General features: G+C 40.4%; 2 protein-coding genes and 1 long non-coding RNA gene across 5 annotated transcripts; 2 read left to right on the top strand and 1 right to left on the bottom strand.

Annotated features, from left to right (window-relative positions):
* The first annotated feature begins 414 nt into the window (after nucleotides 1-414).
* Nucleotides 415-2,153, top strand: LOC115663483 (protein transport protein SEC13 homolog B-like). Of its 2 annotated transcripts, none has more exons than XM_030585481.2 (2): nucleotides 415-563; nucleotides 1,075-2,153. In XM_030585481.2, the coding sequence occupies exon 2, from the start codon at nucleotides 1,088-1,090 to the stop codon at nucleotides 1,991-1,993; it is 906 nt and encodes a 301-aa protein (XP_030441341.1). In that variant the 5' UTR covers nucleotides 415-563; nucleotides 1,075-1,087; the 3' UTR covers nucleotides 1,994-2,153. The 2 variants fall into 2 exon arrangements, with proteins under 2 accessions (XP_030441341.1, XP_030441342.1); XM_030585482.2 differs by having other exon boundaries at nucleotides 425-558.
* A 9,097-nt stretch (nucleotides 2,154-11,250) lies between these two features.
* On the bottom strand, nucleotides 11,251-12,958 carry LOC115663484 (uncharacterized). The gene is made up of 2 exons (XM_056319301.1): nucleotides 12,409-12,958; nucleotides 11,251-11,737 (listed from the first exon to the last, which is right to left on the bottom strand). The coding sequence occupies exons 1-2, from the start codon at nucleotides 12,535-12,537 to the stop codon at nucleotides 11,486-11,488; spliced, it is 381 nt and encodes a 126-aa protein (XP_056175276.1). The 5' UTR covers nucleotides 12,538-12,958; the 3' UTR covers nucleotides 11,251-11,485.
* Nucleotides 12,959-13,870: 912 nt separating this feature from the next.
* Nucleotides 13,871-14,826, top strand: LOC130140287 (uncharacterized). Of its 2 annotated transcripts, none has more exons than XR_008818307.1 (3): nucleotides 13,871-13,981; nucleotides 14,066-14,325; nucleotides 14,480-14,826. It is a non-coding gene; the product is annotated as an uncharacterized LOC130140287 (long non-coding RNA). The 2 variants fall into 2 exon arrangements; XR_008818308.1 differs by having other exon boundaries at nucleotides 13,881-13,964.
* Nucleotides 14,827-20,089: the final 5,263 nt, after the last annotated feature.

Raw genomic sequence — 20,089 nt, 5'->3', positions numbered from 1 at the left:
AGAAATAAAGATAATGATTAATACTATGAAAAACCCCAAATTGATATATCTGTGATAAATTTATCCCAAATTAATTTTTTGATCACTAAAATATCTAAATTGATATATTTTTGACAAATTTACCCTCCGTAGTTTTCATTAAATTAAATTAATACCACAAACTGGTACATTTATAATAAACGGAGAGTAAAATCTCAAATTAGTACACTCGTCAACTACTAAGTATCATCCATTTCAGCAATTTAATAATAATTTATTATAAATATACTAATTTAAAATTTTGATAATTAAAAAATTAATTTGATAATTTTCGTGATATTAACCGAAAACATGAACCCTCTCTAGACTAAGCGATATCTTTAATTCGTCCGTTCCCGTCCTCCCTCGATTTCTCCCCCAAAGCCCAAAAGTCAAAGCTACGAGGTTGTCCAAGTCTTAAACCCTCCGCATCTCTCTCTCTCTGCAGCAAGGCACGGCGACTCTGGGGGTGGACGCCGGCGGAGCAAAGCGGCGACCAGGGGAGCAGCTGCAAGACGACGTCCACGATCTCCAACCTCTGTATGGTATCCGCATATTTAGCCGGAGGGTTGTTTTGTTTCGGATTTTTTTCTTTTTTTGTTTTTGTTGCAATTTCTGCTGCGGATTTGCTTGGGTTGTGGGTGTTTCGCGAAAGCTTTATTGGAGGTTTTAAGTTTTAACGATCGTTAGATCTCAGATTCAGTCATTACAGTTCGCCATCTTGTCATGCACTCGGTTGGACGGTTGTGTTTTTCTCTTTGGAATTCCTTCCGTCATCCCAATATTTCCATCAAAGAGTATGGATTTGGGTATACTGGTTTAAGGGTAAATGATGAACTGTTAGTTGATGGTTTCTTCGGGTCTGAAAAAAATGTCGTGCTCGATTGTCCGATGAAACGCGAATTGAAGGCTAGAAGTTGGTGTAATTCTGCTGATCATTCTCTTAACCGAATGTTGACAGATCCCTAGTCTTTAGCTGATATTTTTGGACCCTTTTAGCGGGAGATAAGTGAACAGGAGCTATAATTTGGTTGTGCGTCTTGTTTAATTTCGCAGAATTACTTGAAAGATGCCTCCGCAAAAGATCGAAAGTGGGCACAAAGACACGGTCCATGATTTGGCGATGGACTACTATGGTAAGAGACTGGCCACGGCGTCGTCGGACCACACTATTAACATTGTTGGAGTCAGCAACTCGGGATCTCAGCATCTTGCCACCCTGACCGGCCATCGAGGACCCGTTTGGCAGATATCTTGGGCTCATCCGAAGTTCGGGTCTTTGCTTGCTTCGTGCTCGTATGATGGACGGGTCATCGTATGGAGAGAAGGTAATCCGAATGAGTGGACCCAGGTGCACGTATTTGAAGAGCACATATCATCGGTCAATTCCGTCGCTTGGGCTCCTCATGAGCTTGGCCTTTGTCTGGCTTGTGGTTCGTCCGATGGGAATATTTCGGTGTTCACTGCTAGACAGGATGGCGGTTGGGATACTTCAAGGATTGACCAGGCTCATCCGGTCGGGGTCACCTCCGTGTCGTGGGCTCCATCGACTGCCCCTGGTGCACTTGTTGGATCTGGCATGATGGAACCTGTTCAGAAGCTGTGCTCGGGTGGTTGTGATAACACCGTGAAGGTGTGGAAGCTCTACAATGGGGTCTGGAAGTTGGACTGTTTTCCGGCGCTTCAGATGCACACTGACTGGGTGAGGGACGTTGCCTGGGCACCCAACTTGGGCCTTCCGAAATCAACTATTGCGAGTGCGTCGCAGGACGGGAGGGTCATCATATGGACCGTGGCCAAGGAAGGGGATCAATGGCAGGGCAAGGTTTTGTACGATTTTAGGACCCCGGTTTGGAGGGTCTCGTGGTCCCTGACCGGTAACATTTTGGCGGTGGCAGATGGGAATAACAATGTCACTCTGTGGAACGAAGCTGTCGATGGCGAGTGGATCCAGGTTTCAATGGTCGAGCCGTAGGATTCAGTTTGTGGGTATCCTGTTGAACTACTTTAGCTGTGCAATGTGCATAAAGAGCAATTTGCCGACACCGTCTAACCCGCAAATCTGCTTGGGTTTACTTCATAGATGAATTTTATGTTCTTTTGGGCCAAATTGAGATGCTTTAAACTGTTTTTGCCATGCGGCTGAATGTCATTGTGAATGAAGTTTGAATGATAAATCGCGCCAGACTATACTACTCACTGTGTTTTGTCAGCCATGTTTTGAGCAATGCTGTGACCAACTTCGCTAAGACAATTGCTCTCAATGTCTTGTGGATTTGCATTTGCTGTTTACCATTGAAACTTGTATGGCCTACTGCAGATGAACTTCTTAATATGGCCTAGAAGGGTGACCGTTTGGAGATACGTGTGTTCTGAATGGAGATGGTAAGTGGATGGCTCGACTCGGATGTGGATTTGGGTCATATTTGGGTTAGACCAAATTGACCTAATTTAACAGGGGATGGGCACTAGGGGCGGGGCCGGGCCGGGCCAGCGGGGTGTGGCGGGGTTAGGGATCACGTCCCGTCCCCATGCCGCACGGGGCGGGGCATTTGGCATATTGCCCCAAAGGGCCCTGCCCTGCGTAACTGTAGTTGAAAATTTTCAGCAATATTCTCTTATAAGAAATTGGTGAATATATCCCTATGCTGACGTATATTTAAGCAATAAATTACAAAAAAAAGACTTGCAAATGTCTAAATTTAATATCGACCACTCGCGACGTAGAAAAAATGAAAGATTGTTTTATTTGGCCTGCCAATTTTTAGTAGTAGTATAAATACAGTTAAAAAAATTATGTTAGAGATATATCAATTTAACTGTGGTAGTTTATTTTATCGTTATATGTCGTAAAGTTAAACGGAAATTTATTTTGCATAATATAATTAAGTATACTTTATTATGAAAAGTTGTGACTTTAAATGGATTATTTTTTGATACCGTTAGTTCTATTGATAATCTCTATTTGAAAATTATTTTTTGAATTACCATCTCTATTATTTAACTGAATATACAAAATATTTATGATAATCTATTGGATATATTATCTGTAGTTATCGTCTATATTTTTCCATGACCGATTGCATCCTGAGGACGAAATGGTGAATTGAGGTAGAGAAGACTGAGATTAACTAAATATGCAGAGAATATATATTTTTGGAAAATATATAATTGGGGCGGGGCGGGCCATTCGTCTTCTTTGGGTCGGCCTCTTGCCTATCGCTATGTTTAATCCATATTGAACCATAATTCTTTTGTGAATTTTGAGCCCCCGGTGCATTTGTTAAACACACACTCTAAGGAAGATCTATAATTTTTAATGTAATATTTCTCTTGTGATGTGTGTGATCAATATATTGAAAATCAAAATATTTTTTCTTATTTAATATGCTTAACAAGTGTCCATGAGCAATCGTTAACAAGATGCTTCACATATGATATACCATAATCGATCTATACCAACGTGACAATAATAAAATCTACCCAAATAACCCACATTTTATGTACATTCATTAAACCATTGCCACTGCCACTGCCACTCTATCCCTATTGCTGCTGTGACGCCCCAGACAGTCATGCACGATACGTGTCTTTTCCAATTTTTTTTATTTATAATTATTAAAGCACACGGAAGCATATTAAATCATTCACAAAATTCCATACAAGTTTAATATCATACATATGCATCTTTTTATATACATTATCACAAGTTTTACAATACAACATTCAGACAAAAATACAAAATACATAATTCCTAGGAAGGGTCAGGATCACCTAACTATAACATTATACTTCTACGCCCAAAGCTTACCTGTACACTGTCGGACCATCAACTAAGGGTCAACAACTTCACCCAATGACGAGCCATCATTGCCAAAACCTGGAGGGCCATTAAAGCCTCTAAATGGTCCAAGCAACTCGCCCTCAATATTAACATACCAAGCGATATGACGATAGAGGATATACTCTGGTAACCCCACATCGAACCATATAACAGAAGCACACTTAGTATAAACTACTGGTGCTCCAAGTATAATTATATCTTCATAACTATAATCGAAAAACATGGGAGCTCCAAAACGCGGTGGTGGTGAGGAATTCATTCTACATATCTGAAAAATAAGAAGTGAGCCAAGGTTTAGTAATTGAAATCTCTAAGTCTAACGAAAAGACTCACTCACCACTCAACCTAATATCAACAATAATTGTGAGTTCAAGGTAGTACAAAATACATGAATAAAGGTACTACCCTTCCAATCATGACATGTTAATGAAACAACAATAATATTGCATAAAATCAATTACTCATGTGTAATCGGATGGCATATTATATATCACAAATATCACATACATCTCATCGATTTTCACATATGAGTTCATATTCGTCACTGGCCATGACCATCTCGATTTACGAGTCATCTCGATTAATGAGGTATCGTCACCACCAACTCATGGGGGACGACAACATACATACCCATTTGCCACGCCTCTAAGCCTATCCATCCCGAGTATCTTCTACATTAGCGAGGATAAATACACTACCGTAGATCCGCATAATGTTGGCAATTTCTTAGCATCATATCATGGCTACACAAGCCATGTCACACCATGACTGCAAAAGTCATGTCATCATATAATTTTATGTTATCTCAACCTTGGAGAGGACCGTCTTGTACGGTATAATATCTGGTTAACTCCAGAATCTCATATACATACTCGTATAAGGGAATTCGCTAGGTGGCGAATAGGCTATGGCAAAGGTCATAATCATGTAGCATTAAAGATATACACAATTAATCATATCACTATAAAATGCCACATATTTTCATAATTACGAATGCAAACAACTACACGTTAATATTTTGGCAATTCACATAATGTATAAGCCAATTGATTAATTATGCACCTTTCAACATAAAAACTTTCTTTTTCTTTTTACCAAGCCAATATCATTTAGAAGAGAACTTTTACAAGTTCTATAACATTAAGCACTGCTACTTCATAATTGAGTAACTCATCTAATTTTCATTTTTTTTAAAACGACCTTTGATTAAGTTCACTTTTACCACATATATTAGAGATTATTTCTACAATTCCAAATTCTTAGAATTAGAATATTTTCCTAGTAAAATTTTTGTAATTTTAACCCTAACTAATGATTTTCAAGCAACCAAGCTGTAATAATTAAATTAAAAACTAAAGGATATTATTTTTGTTCTTTAAAACACACAAACATTTTATTTACACTATAGACACCACATATTTTACAAAATTTTCAAAACTGCCCACTTATAATTAATTATTACAAATTGCTCCAATTTTACATAACTAGACATATGTCCTAATTAAGCAATTATTTCTAAAAAAATAACTTAACCACCTATCAAAATGATGTTCCACATGCGGTGAACAGTCCCCAGAACTTCCAGTTTTTACAGATTCGCCCCTCAACTTGGTGAAATTACAAATTTGCCCCTAAAGCTTATAAACTCTTTTTTTTTTCCGGTTTGATTTCCTTCAAGTAATATTACTTAATAACCCACTAATTAACATTAAAAATCATAAAATAACCCTGCTCACAGCCCCCTTTCATTTCTGTAATTTCCAAATTGCCCCTTACCTTGACATGAAAAATTACCAAAATACCCTTTTTATGCCTAGTTTTACCATTTTCACACTTTTCCTACTCAAAATGCAATAAACCGTTTAGTAATCTCTCAAAGACCACCCAAGCATGTGAAATTTTTTTTACTTCAAGCTCAACAATCACCATAGCTTAACATACAACTATTGAAACTTGCTCACACATAGAGTAAAATCCAAACTAAATAAACAAACAACAATCAACCAAGCTCAAGAGTACTAAAAAAATCATTCTAGCTTAATCCTTAGAGTTTTCACTTACCCAAAGTAAAATCTTCCACAAAGCAAGCCTCTAACCAACTTGAAATCAAAATAGATACTAAAAAAATAAACAAGTCCTATTTTTTAGAAAACAACAAAGCTTATTTATTTGGTAAAGAAAAATGAAAGGGAAGTCTATAAATATACCTTGTCAAGAAACTAGAATGAAAGTGAGCTTGAACTTTGATTTTTTTTTTTTGTTGAAATAGAGTGGAAAAAAGAAAAATTTGCAACTTGAAGAAGTGGAAGGAAGCGATGTTCACGCCCAAGAAGAAGAAGAGATGCTTTTAGTCTATTGTCTTCCATAATTTTGCCACAATGAATAGTAGTTTGGGGTCACATTAAATGGCTTGGGTTAAAAATAATAATACCAAAAAACTAGAGTTACATTTAGATAATAAGTTATTAGAGTTAAAAAATGTAATATGTCATGCATGAGGTCATAGACTTAGGTTCAATGCATTTCAATTTAGGCATGTGGCAAAGACAAGGTGAGAGTTAAGACATTTGTCCATGCTAATATAGTGACAAATGGCATATTTTAATTGAAAAGTTGGAGATATTAGGTTATTTTGGGTAGATTCTATACATTGCGGTAAATAAACAGAGAAATCGGTATTCGTTTGAAATACCGATAAATCAGAAAATTGTTTTGAAACCACTAAAATCATTAATAAAAAGTATAGAACAAAAGTGACACATTAAATCAATAAAATTTTAATGTTTGAAAATCATTCGATATGTATTTTGGAGCGTATCGGTCCCTGTTGATAATCACTAAACTAATTTTATTATCTGAATAACTCTCACTACTTAACCTCTTAAATATCATAAACTACGAAGAAAGTTTCGGATGTCATAGCCGCCGCCGCCGTTGCCTCTATTCCATTACCACGTCAATCCTAGTGAAATTTTCGTAAATATTGTGATACGAAAAATTCTATTAATTTATAAATGGAAAAGATTTGCACTAGGATTTGAGGGTGAGCATGGTTCGAGTTGGGCCTGTTCAGTACATAATCCAGGGACCAATTGATTCTTTTTTTTGTTTCATTTTTTTATATTCCTTGAGGGGACAAACACACTCTTTGAAAATTAGATATCCATTGACAATACGACATTGAGCAACCAAATGATAAACACCGGTTCAAATCAAACAGAAATCCATAATAAGGCAATAACAAAAATCTTCACTTACTAAGGCTGTGTTCGTTTGAGGAAAAATATTTTTCCGGAAAATATTTTCCGCGTTTTCCGGTGTTCGGGGGCGGAAATTGTTTTCCGTGGGAAAACATTTTCCTTCCCACCCTCAAATCCTTCATTGTTTTGAGGAAAATGAATTCCTTTTTTCACAAAGAGGAAATCATTTTCCCCCAAAGTGAAGGCAAAATTGCCCATGGGAGGGAAAATGTTTTCCGTGGGAAAAGAAGTTGATCGCCGGTCATTGCCGTTGGCCGCCGGCCGCTGCCGCCGCCGCCGCCGCCGCGCCGGCCGGCCGCTTGCCCCCTTTGCCCACCGCAGCCGCCCGACGCCACTTGGTCACCGCCGCGGCCGCCGGGTCGAACGCCGCCGGTCGCCGGTCGAACCGCCCGGTCGCCGGCCGCCGCCCACAGCCCGCCGACGCGGCCGACCGCCGCCCCGCCGCCGGGTCGGCTGGTCGCCGATGAAAAATATTTTCCGAAACTTTTTCATATTGGTTGCCGAACACCGGAAAATTATGTTCTGGAAAAACATTTTCCAGGAAAATGACTTCCGGGAAAATATTTTCCAAAAGGAGAATATTTTCCGCCAAACGAACGGAGCCTAAAAGTAACAAACCATAGAAGACGAACATGTAAAATAAAATAGATAATAAAAAGTAGAGAATCGTGAAAGGGAGGAGAAGAGAATCGATCACTGAGTTCAAATGAGTAAAGAGAAGACAAAGAGATTGCCCTAAAAAGATGGAAATGGATGATTTTAGCAATTATATGATATTGAGGTTGAGAGTGAGAGAGGAAAATGGCAGAAGAAGAGGGGGGCACTTGTATTTATATACTTAGGGTTTTGACAAAAACAAAAGGTAACTACAAGCTGGACCAACCCTAAAACCCTAGGACCAATGACCAATCTGCACAATAAAAGTTCTAGCAACCCCAAGACCAAAACAAGAACCAAGGTTGGCCTTGAACCGATGCTCACCCCTTTTGGGATACCCTATGAAACATAGAGATAAATAATCAGATCCTTCATCTCAAGATAAAGTACAATTTTCAGGACGAGTTGAAAGAGCACTGCACGTCTACACTGTAACTGTAATGATGCAGATCGATTCACTAGTGCAGATCATTGAAGCGGTTGATCACTAAAGCCGCTCTCTACCTTTGCACATAGCTCGCTTGATCACGTTTGACCTTCTAGGCCATAAAGTTCATCACAAGCACAACCTCCACGAGATAGGGGAGATGAAGAATGGGTAGGGGTGAGGATCGATCCGGGGTTAACCCTGAACTGACCCTACTCCTACCGGGTTGGGCTAGTCTTGGTCTAGTTCCCAGAGGGAGTGGGCCAATCCCTGGTCTTGGAATCCCTAGAACCGACACTATGTGGGTTGGTCCTTTATCCTACGGCTTTAGGATTAATCCAACCTGGACCGTTTTGCTGGGTTTTATCTTTTGGGGACCCAATTTTTTTGTTTTACATAATAGTCGAATGCCCATTAAATATGATTTCTTGATCCACATTGCCGACTCTAGTTTTATATGCCCATTACAATCGATAAGATAAGAATAAAGAAAAGGGACTACTATCAGCATAAAAACCGACAGACACCATAACCAAGTTCGCCTACATGCAACCCCAAAATTGAGTTTGACCTTCAAACAGAAGAACAGACATTCTTTGTTGAATGAATGAGAAATAGAATGGCATGAGATCTTGCTATGCAAATTGCAAACCCAACCTGGTTTTAGCGATGCAACGAGTAATGTAGACTTTGTATCTATTTAAGCTTGTAAAAGTACGTTAGATTCAAGGATGGCCCTTCTCACACATGGTCCAAACGACTTAAAAGAATGTCACGAGTTGAAATCTGAATCAAGGGTTGCCACAGTTGGGAAAATTCAGAAGAAGGGTGCAATTGGAAAAAAAGAAGAAGAAGATAAAATCCTGGAATGTCTGCATTGGGCGGGGCGAGAAAGCTGAAGATGACTGAAAACTGAGGCAACCCATGAGATTCGCACGTGTGAAGTTAGCAACAGCTTTCCTACAATGAAAAAGGCACCTCTAATTTGAGATTTAAATCTCTCTCTCTCTCTCTCTCTCTCTCTCTCTCTCTCTCTCTCTCTCTCTCTCTCTCTCTCTCTCTATTGCTTTGCCATTGATGATTATCTTGCTTAGAGCCTTGTATTACTATGAAGACTCTCTAGCTTCTAGGACTTAACCTCAACGTTTCAAGCTCAAAGACTAAGCTACGGGACATTCGACATATCTAAGCTTGCGTTACTCACCTTATTTAGTGAAAAAACCATCTATTTTTCTAGATTGTGTACTATTGGCACCGGGAGTGTTTGATTTTTTGTCTATATCGTAAGCTCAAAATCCAGCTCAATTTAATGTTGAAGCCACTCAAACTCACCTTTTGAATGATATTAGTCGAATTGGAGTGTATATTGCAAATTACTTGACTTGGTTACATCCGTAATCATTTGATCTTTGTCTTATTGGAAGTCATCTCTTGAAATATGACATCCCTTGCAAGCATTTCGAGTGTTTGGACAGTGACATTGTGGAATGGACATTCGACCGTGATCAAGACGGCCTATAAATGACAAACTTTCTTGTTGGTAAGATTCTCAAATCTCGTGATTCTATGAAAGGTTCAATAGTGACCCAATCAAGACTTTGTTTATTTTACGAAAAATAAATAATTTAAAATATATTTTCATAAATATCACTAACAAAAATTAGATGAGCAAAAAATATTTTCATTTTTCATGAAAATATTTAAACATAAATTGTTATCGGTAATGAAAATATTTTTCATTGACTAATTATTTCAAATGATATTAATAATCATTTTTAAAAAATATTTTCTAAATTATTTATTTTTCTTAAAACAAATAGAGTATAATAACTTAGATTGTTATTATCGTGATCATCATCATCATCATCATTTCCATTATTAATATTTTGAGTTTGAGCTTATTAATTGGCCGCTTAATGGAAGCCAACTATAATGGCAGAGAACAATCTTTCACATCATCAAAGAGTCCTTTTCTTTTCAGGCTGGCTTTGCAAGCTGGGGAATCTTTTGTTCTCTATGTCACCCATCCAATCCAAAGTACATAGAATTATTTAACCCTTGGTAGGGACAATGCCAAAAATAAAGTTGCAGAAATTTCGGGGGTAACATGAGTTATGGCACGACTGATTCCCCCACCAAGTGAATCTAGTGACATGTTCATCAATTATCACCAACTAGCTAGACAGATGTTTGGAGCTTTAATTGTTGCATTGACAACTACTTTTTTTGGGGGTGAAAAGGTTAATCTCTAGGTAAAAAATATATGAGGAGATAATCATGATAGTAAGGTGATTGCAATATATAGACAAATAAAGTTAATACTGAAATTGTTTACGGTCCACTTCCATCTTAATATCGATTTCATGATTTCTCATAGTTACTGAGATCACATTATTCTGCTCTAAACAAACACCGATAAAATTTTTACAAGCACTGAATTTTTTTTTCAGACTAAGACCTTTCAGTAAAAGGTTCAAACCTTTCAGTTATGGATGAAACGCTAACTAATGCTATCTTTGTCACATGGGCCGAATGTTATGCATTTTTTATTAGAAAGGAGTCAAGTTTGTCATGATTGTAAAAAGGTGTACAGTTTTTTGGTACGCTTGACAAGCCATGTTAAATTTTTCACAATGGTAAAAGTTTGTGTAATTTTTTTAGGCATTGGCCTAAATAAATATATCTTTGAGTAATTCTTTTATGCATTTTTTTTCCGTTTTAGCAGTGAGGTAGTGTCAAGGCCAATTTTTGCGCAACTCAACTAGTGCATTTCACCGTGCAATCTTAATGAGACGCTTCCCTATATTGTCCTGGTTCATTCAAGATTTTACTTTTAAACTATTCCCACAAAAATTTGAAATCAAGACCACAAAAAGAAAAACAAAGTCGTTTGCCCTCCAAGCCACTACCTTATCGGTAATTCTTCTACTTTCGAAGCTTAAGTCCATTTTAATGCATGATTACACGTTATAAATTATATAATAGGCCTGTAGAAATAAATTAGTAAATAAATTTATAAATAAATGCAATATGGTTACTAACGATGAATAAAACTAGCTATCGAAGACAAGTGCCATTATCTTATCAGGAGACCCACAAGACCATTTGATTGATGGGCCTCACGATACCCAAAAATTGAGAACCCACCATGTACATAACATCATGCATATCCGAATTATGACATCAGCATCTTCTTCCCTAATAACTGGACCCATTTGCCCAGCACCAACCATTTGATTTTATCGTGTTTTTACCATTATCTTCTATGAATCCATTGCCCTAGGATTTAGTCTTGGGGTTAAAAGAATTGGCCTGAGGAGCTTGAGAGACCCTTTTTGTGCTGTCAATTTGCCTGTACGATCTTGCACTGTTGTTGAAGCTGGAGCTAGATCTTCCATGTCTGCTTCTTCTTCTCGGTTGAGAACACTTGGGAATGAAGACACCAGTCCCTTTGCTTTCCCTCGCGCAAACCTGCTCGTGCAATGACGGAGATGGCGTGGATGATGAGTTGATTTCTAATCTTGAGAAACCCTGAGATATATGGAGAAAATAGTAAATGACAGAGCTCTAAACCGCTCGGAGGAAGTATCTAACAAATTCATGTATTTCACGTAGTATTATCAATCAGAATTGAGATTTTTCAACATTTTCAAATACCATCTTGATTTATTGTGCTACAATTACTTCACTGAAAAATGATAGATTACTTGCATCATCAGCAATACAACTACTACGGCACAAGGTTCCCCAAATTTTTAAGCTTTAGCAACTAAAGGAGAATTTGCAAATTAAGTGGAGCAATGTTCAAGCAAAGTTCACAGATGGGTATTGAAAATGATTGCATAAGAGTTGGTTTAAACATTCTACCAAAAATTGAAAAGAAACTATGCAGCACAAAACCCTTACCAAAAAATTATTTTTAAACCTTACCAAAAAAAAAAAAAACTATGCAGCACAAAACAATTCAGCCGAATCATATGAATCCTCCTTCCATAATAAACTTTGCAAATTTTAGCAGCAAAACTCTTCTGGGAAGGATATAGCGAATCGAACTAACATGAAATCTAAATATGAGAAACGTTCCAAGGTAATACTATGAGCAATGACCCATTGAATTATTCAATGTGATTTGACATAGCTGTTTGAGCTAGGAAGAGGCAGATAACATCAATATAGCAGTGAAGGGAAGTTGAAAAAAGAACCTGGAGAGGAGCAGAATGCTGTTGAGTAACAGACAAGTGTTCATCTTCATCCATGATCAGAAGAGAAATCTGCTTGCTCAAGTCTGCAAAATACACATCATCTTCTACATCCAGAGTTGCTACTTCCATTTTTATCTCTCTTCCGAAATCTCTAAGCTTGACGTTGAAGACACACTGGCTCTACTCTCTGGGCTCTATAGCCATCTTCTCTATCTTATGTTTGTCTACGAGGATGAAACCCGAACAAGTGTTGCTAATTTTCAGTCACTTGGCCCTTTCTTCATTCCCTCTCCAGTTGAGTGGGATCTGAAGGGTGTTTTTAAATAGGAAAGGGAAGGAATGGGTGAGGAAGTTGAGTCCATGGGCTTGTGGGATGGTGGGTCACGAGTGACAGTTGGGCAATCTGTCCCAAGATTCCCAGCCCCACAAGAATCACTTAGTGAAGTTAATGATATTATCCAATTAGAGTGAAAAGGAGGAAATATGAGAGATTGAGGTGGGAAAAAAACATCCTACTCCCAGATATCTCATCCAAGATAGATTCAAATCTCTAATTCTCATGCTGCCTGGGTCATCCATGAATGGATGAGATGAGAGAGCTAGCATCTCTCTCTCTCTCTCTGAACCGCACACACAAGCATACGTAGACCCCGATGCTCGTGCACACTCGAGGAGTGAGCTTGAGGAAAGCATTCAAGCAAATAATAATCAAGAGTGCATCCCAACTTATGTGTTAATTATTCATTCCATAGGTGCATTTTGGTAGAATGACAAACGTCATCATGCAAAGGTTTTCAAAGAGAATATCAATTAGTCCCATCGCGGTTCAATGATATTAGGACATTGCCAAGGGCAAGGTTGCCATGATTCAATCCACTCGATAGACTGTGATGTCTAACGCTTAGGTCGAATCTGATGTAAAGGAGTATTAATATGTCTTCAAGGCATATATTGACTCTCTTTGAAGTCACTATAGCTTTAAATATAGTCATAAGGTTTCATTGGATAGAGTTGCCATGGCATATCAAATAAGGTAGTCATATATAACATTATCCCTTCTATATAATGCATTAAATATTCTCTTCATTCATTTTTTATATAGATTTTCAATTAAAGTACCAGAAGGAAGTACTTGCTCATGATTCATAGTCCACACACATACTTGGCTGAAAGAGCTAGTGTCCCACCCATAATTGGCTGAAAAGAGCTAGTGTCCCAGGGCTCCTTATCTCACGCACCGTGCCGGGTGGCTATTCTAGTGGTTCTCGTACAATATATATATTCAGGGTCTATAAGCATTTGAAAAGTCAGTCAAAACTCATCTGCTGGACAGTGGATCCTTTGCTAGCCTCACTTGGATGTGGGTCCATTTATTTATTCATTTATTTATCGGTGACAATTACCAAATCCTGATTGAGATAACATAGAGCCCACCAAGAGTTTTTTTTTTTTGAACTATTTTTCATTGATATCTAGTAGAACCATAACCCCTTTTGGGAGTCTCAAAACAGAGCAAGTCTCTAAGGGCCTGCGGAGGACAAATCAGCCAGTCGTCAGTGAGTGTTTTGTTCCGGTGGGACTTTGCTACCCAGTCCGCAACACTATTTGAGTTTCTATTACAGTATTGCAGGTCTAACTTTGAAAATAAAGTCAGCAGTTCACGTGCTTCAGCAATAATTGCCCTCTGTTCCCACGGCAAAGCTTGTGTAGTCTTCAATGCGTTGACCAGATTTAGACAATCTGACTGGACAGTCAGTCTTTCATCCGCGCGTGAGGAGAGAAATATGAGGGTTTCCACCATTGCTAGGCATTCGGCTTGCTCGGCTGAGGAGGTAGGGACGTCCTTTGCAAATCCGTCGACCAGAGTTCCATCTGCGTCGCGGCAGACACAGGCGATTGAACCTTCGAGTGATCCAGGTTGGTGAGCTGCATCTATATTGATTTTCATTTCGCCCCTTGCTGGAGGTATCCAGGCTTCGTCGTCTTCGCTGATCTGGGCTGGGCGTTCGTTGGCGAGATTATTCCACCTGCAGAAATTCCTGAGCAAATTATGTCCTCTTTCAACCAGCAGCTCCGGGTCTGGGAGGTGTCTTTTGAAGACAAAGCTGTTTCTAGCTTTCTAGATTTCCCAGAGGACTACCGAGATTAATTCTACACCAGGTGAGCTGTTGCTTCTGTGGATATGGTGTCTCAGCCATTCATCTATTCTTGTTATTTGGAATTTAGAGTTCTGGATGTTCAGTACCGGTGCCTTCCAGACTTCTCGCGCCCATTTACAGAGCAGAAGTAGGTGTTCCGGGGTCTCCACATGCACTCGGCAGATTGGGCATAGAGGGTCAGGTACCATTTTCCTTTTGTATAGATTCTCCTTAGTCGGGAGAGCATTTTGACAAGCAGACCAGATGAAGTGTCTGATTTTGAGCCCACCAAGAGTTTGAAGGGCCAGAAAACATTGGAATTCAGAAATTCTATTAGAATTTCAACACACTTCCGCCTCGTATTTGGTATCGGAGCCATCATCAATTGGTATTATAATTAAATCTATTTTGCATCAATTAGTATCAAAGCTAGATCTATACTCCACATGGATTGCACAATCAATTGTGCTTGTGGAAAGCTTTTTGGCAACTATAGTTAAACCTAATAATATAGCTATCAAAGGATTAAAACCCATTGGAGCTAGTGGACTTGTGGCCCCTAGGAGAGGTTTGCAAGGTCACGGGTGCATGTACTTATCCTTTAAACGTTAAATCACCAACCTGTACTTCAAGCTTTGTTAAGCCCCAGATGACCCACAGCTTGCTGCAGAATGTGCCGTCCCAATTGCAAGAGGAAAAATTAAACGCGGAAAAGCATCTTGATCTTGACCCACGAAGATATGTATGTTTATCATTTCAAATTTGTTCTCACAATCCGTATTGCGATAAGTCTGAGACTATTGTCGGTAGTCACTCACATTCCTTTGTTGTTGGGGCCGCATCTTTAGATTCACAGAGATTTTTTTTTTGGCCAATTTAGATCCACAGAAATCTTTGTAAATAGATTCCGAGTTGCATCTTCCATCATAACCTTATCTACTTAATTATCAGATTCTCATTTTCTTTACAAATTGCCCTTTCAACTGTCCTTACTCGACCTACCTAAAACGGCTACAATACTAAAATACCCCCTTCCCCCCCATCTCTCTCTCTCTCTCTCTCTCTCTCTCTCTCTCTCTCTCTCTCTCTCTCTACGCACTTAGCCCATCACTTTGAGATTGATGCAACCGTCCCCATCTTCACCCCATTGAAAACCTCGCTATAATGTTTTGAATATGACAAAATGATCAAGGGCTACTAATGCATATATTATTTATGTAGAACTTGTTGATAGATGCACAAATAATAGACAGATCATGTCGCAAATGGTGTCTGAAAGTTGAATGGACTGGACTAGAAGGTGAACAAGTCATAAAACATAGAGTTCGTGAGGACTTGGACGGACCAAGGAAAAGAGAACAGTTGAGTAAAATCTGGATTGTCAATATATCTAGAAGGACCAGAGGTAGTTAGTGAACAATCATATTTCAGTGAGAAGCGTGAAAAAATTGGAAGGACCGCTAGTAGAAGCCCGTTATCGATGAAATGGAAGACGTGTGACATGCTTCTACTACCTAGATAAAAAGACCTGGATCTCTTTTGAATTGATTTAAAATTCAAATTAGAGGTTGTAACCAGTTTTAAGGTCTGGAGTCCACAGAAAGTAGATCAGAGAAAAATCAAAGCTGTATTTCCCCTTCTATGTACGCATTCAAAGAGGTAGACTCTAAACAAAAGTAGATGTGACATCCTGAAAATTAGTCAATTTGGGATTTGTAAAATACTGAGTTTTATAAATGTACTCGCAGTTAATTCTCGCCCGGAACTGATCATTCCCGGGATACTAACCATTTGGGAAAGGCTAATCAGGGAATTAAATTCGTACGACTAAGAGAAAATTCGATCGTGAATTGACTTTCGACCATAAAATCGCCGAGGTGAAATTTTGAGCCACTATCGGCCGATCCAAGGATAGTCAGGGATCAGTTCGCCACTGTCATAGTAGTGGATCGCGGGTGATACCAACGGACCACGAAATGAATTGACGAATGATCCTGAACCTATACCGAACGATCGTACCTCTTGGATCTAGTGATCGATCCTCGCGATTTAAATGACAACCGAAGTCGTCACGATCCGAATAAATTTGCATGTGACTCGATTTATTATCAGTCACGGGTCGAATATGCGAATTTCCCCAAACAGCCACTCGTTAGTTTGAGAAGCGTTCGAGTTGCGTTGAATAAAATTTAATTATTTAATTTAGCCCAAATCGGACACCGGAAAATTAGGAAGTCACAACGGGGCGTTAGGACGACGTTGCAGCTTGAACGTGAATATTTGGAATGTCCCGAATCCTTCAGAAAAATTCAATTTCGGCAAGAAAATGGAAAAGTGACCATTTTGCCCCTGGGAATTTGTGAAGGGCATGTTTTATGAGGGAGGGGTATTTTGGTAATTTTGCCCTAGTTTTGGAAAATGATAATTTTACCCTTGGACTTTTTGAGAAATTCCCAAATTGCCCTTGGATATTTTGGGTAAGATTCAATCTCGGCCGTCGGTTTCAAGATAAGATCGAATCTGGACTGTCGGTTTGGTTTGTGAGTAAAGGGCAAGATCGTCATTTTGGCTATTGAATTATTGGTTTGATTATTAAAGGCCCCAAGACCCATTCTCTCTCCTCTCTCTCTCCTTCCATTCGGCACACCCCCTCACCAAACCCACCCTCTCCGGCCATCTCTCTCCCTTCCGCCGTGCCGCGCCACGCCGCGCCGTCCGCTGCGCCACGCTGCCGTCCGTACGCCGGCCGCCGTACCACCGCCACCACCCCCTCATCGCCGTCCCTCTCCTTCTCTCTCTCTCCTGCCCGTGAGGTCATGGGTCTCGGTTGAGCAAGCCGCGCCGCCGTCGCACGCCGTACTGTCGCTGCCAAGCCGTACCATCGTTCGCCGCCATCCCCGTCAACCGCCGCCGCTTTTCGCTCTAGCCGAGATAGTCTAGGGCTCGGTAAGTCATATCCTAAACCTTAGCTAGGACGTCGGGTATCGACGGATAATTTTTGGGTGAAATCGGGTTTGTTTAGGCGCGGAATTGTATGATTTAAGGGCGGAATTATTTAGCGGGCCTTAGGAATTAAATTGGAAGATTTTGGTGGAAATTTTGAGCTCAATAGTGGGCTGTAGTTGGCTGATTTAGGTGCTGTGATGTTCGGTTCGGGGCGCAAATTGGATATTTAGAACCGACGGTTAATGGTGTAAAAATGTCGTGAAGAGCCGGAACTGATTTGGCGCGGTTTGGGTATAGAAAAATGCCAATTTGTGTGTTGGTTATGTATTTATACTGTGATTGAACCGTGGTGGTAGAATTGGGTGCGTGGTTGTATAATTAATTGATTGAAATATGCCTATTGAGTGCACGCTTGGGCCAGACTAAATTAATTGTTTAATTGGCCATGTCAAATGCTTAACGAGCATGAATTGTGTGTGAATTGATGCGTGCACGGACCACGTGTGCTTGGCCGACTGAGTGAGAAGTAACTGTTGAGCATGTGCACGAGCAAGAGAGTGAATGTGATGTGGCATGTGCGATCGTGAAAATTTTGCCGTCCTGAGGCGTGTACTTCAACGCGGGACGATGCCCGGTATTACCGGAAGACTGCCAACCTGAGGCGTGCACTTCAACGCGGGTTGTGCAAGTAGGTGGCGAATGTTGAGCCCGAGGCGTGTCCGTAACGCGGCGAGAAACATGGCCTTGAGGCGTGTACTGTAACGCTGGCCCTGGAGTGTTGTGATAAGTTGGTCGCAATGGACCTGAGGTGTGTACCGTAACGCGGGTCACTGGCGAAAGTGGTGGAAAAGATATGTTTAGACCGGATCGAATGCGAAAAATGAGATATGAACGTTGTGATTTGCTATGATGTGATTGTGACTAACGTGCAGGTAGCATGCATGATAGGCCCGGGTAAGATCAATTGATGTGCCTGCTATGTGATGATTGGATGTGTGTGATTGTGTTTTGCGTGGTTGTCTGGAGGTACGTGATAGCCTAGGTGGGGTTTAGGGGTGTACTTACTGAGATGTAGTCTCACGGTTGTTTCAACCCAACATTTCAGAACCCCGGCAGGAACAATGAATCCCCCGGCAGGAACAATGAATCCCCCGCCACCACCTGAGCGTTTTGGAGTACCGGTGCACACCGAACTCGAAGTCTTAGAGTTTTCCATGGCTGATAATATGACCTGGATTAAGCATACTACTACAGTTTTTGTAGACGTAGGTGTACCCTTATGGGAAGAGCATAAGTATACCGCCTGGTTCTTCAGGGACGGGGTAGACGAGTTTGGACCCGTCCGCGGTTTTGACGTCCCTTTTGATTTAGTTGGGGACTGGGACCCGACTGCCGTACCCCCTCCCGACGGTGAATTGACTAGTGCGAAAACTAGTTTAGCGCAGTCTGGACTGCATCTTGCGCATGTGGCACAAGGATCGTCAGGGGCTGAGCACGAACCCGAGCCCGAAGGATCGCAAGCCGAGTTCGACCCAATGGATATAGATCTAGAGCCAATTCCCGAGGAAGAACCAGAGGAGGTAGAACCTGAGGCGGAACCCGAGGATGAGTCTACTGAGTCCGTAGAGCCTGAGGAGGAACCGGAGTATATACTTCCGTATGAGCAGTGGATGGATCCCAATTTCGTGCCCGAGGACGATTTTCTGGAGGAGCCGGCTGAGGAGGATCAGGACGAAGTTCCAGCTGAGTCGGGTGATATCAACCACCCGATCGAGATTGAGGCAAAGCCAGAGTCCTCGGAGGAGTAGACGGTTCAAGAGAGTTCGGATTCAGAGGACGAGGAGTCAGACTCAGAGTGGACGCCGAGCAAGGGGCGTAGGGGCTAGGTTTAAGGGTTAATAGAAGGTTGTTGAGGGGTATCAATTTTGGCGATAGAATATCCAGGTCATCGATCCTTTTTGAATATCGGTGGTTTTATAGTACGGTGTGCACATGTATATGATGGTTTGTAAATTATGAATATTATATAATTTTTGTAAATGGAAATGAATATGTATATTCTCCTGTTTTTCCCTGGGTTTCAAATTGTCCGGTGATTTGTGGTTTCATTGTTGAATTAAATATCGATGATTATGAGTGAGGTCGGCGATACCCTGGGACATCGCATCATTCGACCGAAGAGGGATGTCGCGAACATTTAGCAGTTCGGAGCGTGACTTCTCTGTTTGAATTGGTATCAGAGTAAGGTCAGCTCGATCTAAACTGGTCGAAATTTGGAGTGACAAGGAGCAGAGATTTTGGGGTAGAAAATCAGGGAGATTTTAGTGAGCCATGGGGCAGAATAAGCTGTACGTGCCTCCAGATTGTTTGTTGTGATTGATTGAGTGAGTTGTTTGTTGCGATGACTGAATGCAGGTGCGTCTGGACCCAACGTAAGTGTTCAGACCCTGTTGATTGTGGCTTTGTGTTGTAGTGATGGATTGCTTGCTGAGTGAATTAATGCGTTAATTCACTACCTAAGACTAGATTGATCTAGTTGACTTAGGTTACTAATTCTTGAGTGGAATTACAGCAGGTAGGAGAGTGGTAAAATTGTG

This window comes from Syzygium oleosum, unplaced genomic scaffold (genome assembly GCF_021117445.2).
Source record: "Syzygium oleosum isolate NSW1041296 unplaced genomic scaffold, Sole_v2.1 Sole_v2.17, whole genome shotgun sequence".
NCBI lineage: Eukaryota > Viridiplantae > Streptophyta > Magnoliopsida > Myrtales > Myrtaceae > Syzygium > Syzygium oleosum.
This window is presented reverse-complemented; position numbering and strand designations above follow the sequence as displayed.

What these genes read in the sequence shown, in the direction of transcription:
- LOC115663483 (XM_030585481.2), top strand. Translation starts at nt 1,088, where the DNA reads ATGCCTCCGCAAAAGATCGAAAGTGGGCACAAAGACACGGTCCATGAT.
- LOC115663484 (XM_056319301.1), bottom strand. Translation starts at nt 12,537, where the DNA reads ATGGAAGTAGCAACTCTGGATGTAGAAGATGATGTGTATTTTGCAGAC. An exon ending in AGCATTCTGCTCCTCTCCAG is followed by an intron (nt 11,738 to 12,408) that starts GTTCTTTTTTCA and finishes CATATATCTCAG; the next exon opens with GGTTTCTCAAGATTAGAAAT.